The sequence below is a fragment of the Otolemur garnettii genome, unplaced genomic scaffold (genome assembly GCF_000181295.1).
Source record: "Otolemur garnettii isolate 467f Iridium unplaced genomic scaffold, OtoGar3 scaffold00015, whole genome shotgun sequence".
Taxonomy (NCBI): domain Eukaryota; kingdom Metazoa; phylum Chordata; class Mammalia; order Primates; family Galagidae; genus Otolemur; species Otolemur garnettii.
The window spans coordinates 20,280,303-20,287,482 of NW_003852410.1; the positions used below are offsets into that span (position 1 = coordinate 20,280,303).

Below are 7,180 nucleotides of genomic sequence, written 5' to 3' on the forward strand. Positions count from 1 at the left end.
AAAAAAAAAAAAAAAAAAAAAAAAACACAGGTTAATGTGTTACCCTCCCATGAAGAACTAAATCGCTTAGGCACCTACCCTGTAAAACATAGATCTTCTCTTTGTACTCCACAGCATTATGAAATTCCATTGCAACTGGCATTGCACAAACAGTCGTCCAACAATTCTCTCTACTGTCATAGCACTCCACAGATTTTAGTGAGTTTCTTCCATCACCTTCATAAACACGACCTCCAATTGCATACATTTTACCACAGCAAAACACTAGTTTGCAGCCTATTCTGGCTCGAAGCAAAGACGGTTTGGGTAGCCATCTGTTAGTGGAATGATCATACATCCAGAAATCATTTTCTGCCTTGTGGTCGATGGAGACTTCACTGCTGCTTGGCCTATATCCTCCTGCAATGTAAATGTCATTATCTGGTGATACAAGAATCCCAACTTCTCTCAAGTCATTTGGTGGTTTGCATAGTTTAAACACTCTTCCTGTGACTATATCTAGACAAGGCACTGTTTGCTTCTTTCCTGAGTGTTTGTGGGCAGCATCAAAACATATGATCATTTCAGAAGCAGTCATTCCAAGCCTCTGTGTACAGCCATTGGTGTTGGATGGTCCCTTTTCTACACAGCATTTGGCTATAGCCTGTGCAAACTGGGGTGGAATTTTCTCTATGAAGGTATCTTCCATCAGAGGAAAACGTATGCATTTGGCAAAAATTTCTGGAAGGTGCACTTCTCTTTCATTCTGTTCATGTTCAAACCACCTTATAATGCTTTCATAAACATGCTCTTCTCGGTCTACATTTAAATCATCACTGTCTAGTATACTAATCAGTTGGTCTTTTGTCAACTGGAGAAACTCTTGTTCTTTGGTGACACACAGAAACTTTTTACGAATGTATTCTTTTGCTCGGTCTCCGAGTTCCTGATGACCATAATGATCAGCAAAGATAAAGACTCCAATAGAATTCTGTGGGTCCAAATGACTGATCATATACTTAGCACATTGGTCTTGGATGGAAGGAATCTGGAAGATGCTAGCTGCAGTGAACAAGGCTTGAACATTGGCCTCTGTCAAAATAACTCTGGAGGTGTAGGCATAGTTCAATACTAAATCCATTGATTCGGCTTCAACACCAACTATTCGAACTTCTTTTTGAGTACTTTCTGTAAGGCCGCTAGTGAACATGGATCTAAGAAGGAAAGAGTCATTAATATTATGAGTGCTATAAATGAAAATTATTGTGTGTACAAAGTTCTCACAAAGATAACCTTTTGTAACTATTTCCTAATACAGTTCCTGATACTCTAAAGGGGTAAAAATTGAAATCTAGCAGAAGGATTTTATCTGGCTAATCTCAAAAACCATATTCTATGGCTAGCCTACTTTGTGCCAATAATGAAAAAAGGAAAGTATACCTAAGTAAAGCAAACCAAAAGCTGACTTGGCATATTCCATGTACCTTATTTTCCTTGGAGCCCTTTCCAGGTTTCTAGTCAAGTTACCTTCGGGACATGAGTTGTTTTTTTTTTTTTTTTTGAGAGGGTCTCAAGTTGTCACCCTGGGTAGAGGGCCGTGGCATCACAGCTTACAGCAGCCTCCAACTCTTGGGCTCAAACAATCCTCTTGCCTCACTTTTTCTGTTTTTAGTAGAGACAGGGTCTTGCTTTTTGCTCTGGCTGGTCTTAAACCTGTGAGCTCAAGCTATCCACCCACCTCAGCCTCCCAGAGTGCTAGGATTAGTCAAAAAGTTTAAGAATCCCATTGGGCACCGTAACTCATGCCTATAATCCTAACACTTGGAGGCTTGGGGTCAGGAGTTTGAGACCAGTCTGAGCAAGAGCAAAACCTCATTTCTACAAAAAATAGAAAAATTAGCTGGGTATGGTAGTAAGTATCTGTAGTCCCAGCTATTCTCAGGACGCTGAGGCAGGAAGACTGCCTGAGCCCAGGCATTCAGGATTGTGGTTAGCTATGATGACACCACCATCATCGTACTCTAACCAAGTGACACAACAAGTCTGTGTTTAGAAATTAATATTAAAATAAATACCTATAAAGGTGACAACATGATACATTAGCATAGAAAAAGACAAGAAATAGTCTAATAAAACTTCTCGTATCCCAGTGAAAATTACAGGGCAACTTGTGTCCAAAATGTTTCTTTAAAAATTTCATCTTAGTTTGGGGGTGGGACACAATTATAAGAGGGACTTTATGTAACAAATGCAATCATTGTAACCTGTTCTTTGTACCCTAAATGAATCCCCAACAGTTTAAAAAAAAAATTCATCTTAGGAAAGTTCTTTAAAAGTATATATTCTCTACTTATGCCTTTTAAAAACGATTATTTGTTAACTGTTTCTTCAATCATTATAAGGAATATAAAGACCATTTACCCTTGGATATTTTAAAATCTTTGCTTAAAAAAATTTCATTTTCTCAGTTAAAATTACTATATCTAGACACAAATAAAGATTATGGTTGGGTAATATAATGCCTCTTCTAAAGATAATTCAATAGTCAACTGATTCTTTGGAGATAATAGTTTTTAAAATGCCAAACTTTTGCCTTTAAGGTTTTTTTTTTTTAATTTAAAGTATCACTGCACAAGGAATTTTTTTTGGGGGGGGGATAGAATCTCAGTATGTCGCCCTCAGGTAGAGTGCTGAGGCATCACAGCAACCTGAAACTCCTGGGCTTAAGCAATTCTCTTGCCTCAGCCTCTTGAGTAGCTGGGACTACAGGCCAGGCTCTTGCCACAACGCCTGGCTATTTTTTGGTTGCAGTTGTCATTGTTTAGCAGGCCCCAGCAGGGCTTGAATCCGCCAGCTTCATTGTACGTAGCTGGTGCCCTACTCACTGAGCTGTGGGCTTCAAGCCATAAGGGATATTCTTGATCAAAACATTAATTAAGCAAAACCTGGCTCTTAATTTAAGTATTAGTCATTTATAAACATCATTTGCCTTTCTTTTCCCTCTTTTAAGGTTTCATTCTGGACTACTCTTTAAATATAAAAAATCAAAAACTCTTCTTTAAAAGCCTTTTGAGGAAAGGGGTATGTGTTATTTATCTTTATTCTCAAGGTCTAGGTGCTTAACAGATGTTTGTTGAAGAAATTGACCTAACATGGGTTATAAAAATTGATTATTCTCATCCAGACCCTTCCATTTTTAAGTGCTATTATAGAAAATGACCTTAAATGGCAAGAATTCCAGTAATTTTTGAAGTATCCATCAAATCAATGGACTTAATTTTAAAATGCAGTATGAGAAACACTGGAGGTACAAGGACTCAGCCTGCTGCCCAGATTAATCACTTTTGAGCCCTATTTTTACTTGCATAATATAAATTTTAATATCACAAAGGTTTTTTTGATGACTAAAAACTAGACCTTCTTATGGAGGAGTTGGTTTTCAATTCAGGTGCTGAGAGACTCACCTATACAGCTACCAAATAAAAAGAAAAATAAAGCCCTTCATTAGGGAGAGATTAACTCCCAAAGGAGAACATTACCACATATCCTTTATCATGGGAACCACTCCTGACTTGAATAGGCTTGTCTCACACACAAGAGCAGTCTGACACTTGATGAGTGTCCCTCTGTTCTAATAAGTTCTTCATATAAATTCGATACAAAGTGGAAGCATATCCTCACACAAAATCCACAGTAGCAAAACATTTCTAATAATACAAATTTTAACTCTGATTAATCATTAGGATCACAAAAAAGCCATGCCAGCTTGCCAGCTATTGTAATTCTTCTACCAGTGATGCAAGACTTAGAAATTATTAAGTATGACTTTTTAGATCCCACATAAGGACTGGTATTAGTGCTGAGAAACTTTTGTATACATACCTCTAACAAGAGATAAAAATCTAATCCTTAAATTTTCTAGTCAAATTTCTTTATTTGAAGGCATAAATCTTGTGCTTAGCTAGTTTTTCAAAGAATTTTTTTTTTTATTAAATCATAGCTGTGTATATTAATGCAGTCATGGGGTACAGTGTGCCAAGTATTTTTTTTAACTCTTTGGGAATTAACAAATTAATAAATTAATTATTAATGTCATAAGGAAATTAAAGAATTTAAGATTTTAAGGAATTAAGGAAATTAAGAATCTATTGTGGCACACTTATTTTAAAGTAATTTATCTAGGTTTTCATAACTAATCTTCAGTATAGTTAAATCATACAATCCAGAGTATACAATTTCTGTAAGATATAGACCTTTTCACACTGAAGTTCTAATTTTTTAAACTGATTTTTACTAATCAAATCTAATATACAATAAAATTTTTTTGAAATGAACTTTAAAAAAGATCCACCCTTATTCCTTAAGAGTTACACAGTGACTAAGAAGCCTGACTCAAGAATCAAATCCAGCCTCCATCATTTACTAGTTAAATGGGTTAGGCAGGTTATTTAACCTGAGTTTCAGTTTCTTCATATGCAAAATGAAACAAGTGTACAAACATTACAAAGATTATATAAAGTAAGCTTAGCCCAAAGCTTGATAAATAATAATGGTGACATATATTTAACACATAAATGACCTAACTATTATCTAATGGATAGCCTGGGCAAGTGAATTTCACCATTGTTTCCATTACCAGGCCAAATTTCACATCTTCTGCATGTATGACTTTCATCTTTTTTTCCCCCAGCTCACTGTTTGTGATGATTAATATTTAGTAGTGCAATGACCTACTGTAGGCAAATCTAAACTGTTACAACACCAGACTGAAGGGACTATATTTAACCCAGTCTTCTGAGAAAGAGGAACCAGAAACTACTGCCTATAACTATGTGTCCTATAAAGGTAAGGACTTTCAAAAGGAAAAAACACATTTAGAGTGTGATTGAGAAGATGATTTTACTGTCATTCATGTACCATTTCTGAACATTCAAAGACTTTAAAAAGTGTGTACTCAACACGAAAGAAATAGTTAGACTCAGGCAGGAAACTTGCTTTTTCCATTAACCTTTTCTTAAAGTGGTTCAGACCCAAGTTTTAAAATGTTACTTTTCAAACTTCATAATAAACAAGAATTAATGTAAAGAAAATAAGAGCTTCTTTTTAAAATACTTCTGGAAATCTTAGAAATCATTAGTTTGGGGTCTAAGGAACATATTTTATTCATTTTTATTATCCTACTGCTTCTACTACCATAGGATTAAAACAATCTATTGAATGGTAATTTGTTTTCAAAAGAACCAGCTGCTATGTCTTAAATTCTAAAAAAGTTACATGCACTAAAAAAATATGCATCATAGATAATTTTTTGTAACAAATTCTAGATCAGCACCATCAAACAAAACTTTCAATGAAGGTGTATCTGTATAACTATGCTGCCCAATATTGCAGCCACTCGGCATGTAGTTACTGAGCACTTGAAATGTGTTTGATTTCAAATATTTGAGGAACCAAATATTTATTTAATTATAAATAATTGAAGTTTAAATAGCCACATGTGGCTAGTACCTGCACATGTCTAGATTTCCTGGTCATTTACCTGAAACCAACATAAGTCCCCTAACTTAAAAATCCATCACCTAAATTCTAGATGAATTTCTCAAGTTAAAAACAAGCGCTTTATAAAATTGGGCCTACTATGTATTCTGAGAAAAAAACTCGTTGGTTTCATTTCATTATTGCATCTCGGGAGCTCCGTGTAAATATCAATATTAGTTTCTACCATGATCATACCTGAAGTAAGGGCTGATTGCAGCAAGAACGTTTCTATGACAGGAAAATGTTTTCCCGTGATCCACTTCCACTACAATGTCTGTCAACTGTCCTTCATCGTACATTGTTTTGAGTTGCTTAAGAATACTGCAAGCATGTAAGGGGTCCATGGCATCGTTGGCTGTGTCTGAAGACGGAATCCCATTCGGTGTAGGGGAACACTTACTTAAATCTAGGAGGAGAAAAATCGTACAACCACAAGTTCCGAGCCAGCTACGGCGTCACGGGTCTAGGCTTCCCCACTCGCACCCCAAAATAAACATGCGTATATACGCACCACTTGATGGCACCATGAGTATAGGATCTGGGAGTCCTGAGAGCTAGCGGTGAATAAGTTCAAAGGCCAGCCTGCTCCTACGGGACCCCGACGAGCTCGGTGCCCCGCGCTCGCGGAGGGAACATGCTACCAGAACAGGCAACGCGCCTGAGGGGACTCCGCGGAGAGCCGGCACGTCCCAGCCCAGAGCGAAGGGCAGAAGCCTCACGAGGGAAGCTCGAAGGATGGCGGCCGCCGGTGCCCTCTCAACCGCTTCCCAAACGGGTCGGAGCGAGGGCGGGTACCCAGCTTCCCCATCCCTGTCCAGCCAGACCGCCCACCGCCCTCCACACCATTCATCCTGCCTTCCCTCGACTACCCTCCACTTCTCCATCCTTCTCTCTGGCTCCTCCTCGATACCTCTTCAGCTCACAGTCTGTGCCTAGCCCCGACCCACCTTCTCCCTCCTCCCTCCCCAACGCCCTAGGCAGCACACGACCCACCTGCCGACGCGGCCATGTCTCTGTGGGGCCCCGGTTCCAGCTATTTAAAGAGGAAATGTCATTTCGCCTCTCCAGCTCCCGGGTTCCGGCTCTTCTAAGCTTCCCCTAGCCAATGGGGTGGCCTGTGCATTCGGCTCCGCCCCCCACCCACGGAACTCTTGGTACTTATTGGCCAGAACTCGAACATATGCACGTCGGGAAATGTAGTTTTATTGCCCCCGTTCCCGCGTGGTCTATGTCGGGCGGGGAACCATGCCGGAGTTCCTATTGGCTGTTTCGGACGGAGGTGGAGAGTAGAGAGCCAGCTAGCCTGTGGCTGTGGGGCGCGCAGTGCCTGCTGGGAGAGGTAGTCTTCTGGCTCAGGAGAGCTGTCATTCTGAGAGGCTGGGGTAGGGAAAGCTCTTCAAGTGCAAATTCCCCCATTTTAGGCCTCTCTCCTGGCCCCCGGCTCATTTTTTCACCTTTTTCCTCATTCCCTAAACTTCCTGCCAACGACTAGCTTCCGGTAGGAAATCAGGCTCTGCGTGAGGGCTGTGAAACCAGAAAAATTTGGAAATGGACACAAGGGCTGTTGTACAAAAATGCAAAGGAAATCTGACACCCCACCCTGAAGAAAAATATCAGAAGGCCCCAAAGCAAGCTGTCTGGGTGAGTCACCTGTGGCACCCAA

The 7,180-nt window shown here is 39.5% G+C and overlaps 1 protein-coding gene across 1 annotated transcript in view; it reads right to left on the reverse strand.

Annotated features, from left to right (window-relative positions):
• The window catches only part of KBTBD8 (kelch repeat and BTB domain containing 8), a 10,184-nt gene extending 3,607 nt beyond the window's left edge, over nt 1-6,577 (reverse strand). Inside the window, exons 1-3 of the mRNA XM_003785513.3 lie at nt 6,511-6,577; nt 5,713-5,923; nt 79-1,193 (exon numbers count right to left, since the gene is read on the reverse strand). Of these exons, the coding sequence (XP_003785561.2) occupies nt 79-1,193; nt 5,713-5,923; nt 6,511-6,526 (1,342 nt within the window). The 5' untranslated portion in view covers nt 6,527-6,577. The remainder of the gene's footprint in view (nt 1-78; nt 1,194-5,712; nt 5,924-6,510) is intronic.
• Nucleotides 6,578-7,180: the final 603 nt, after the last annotated feature.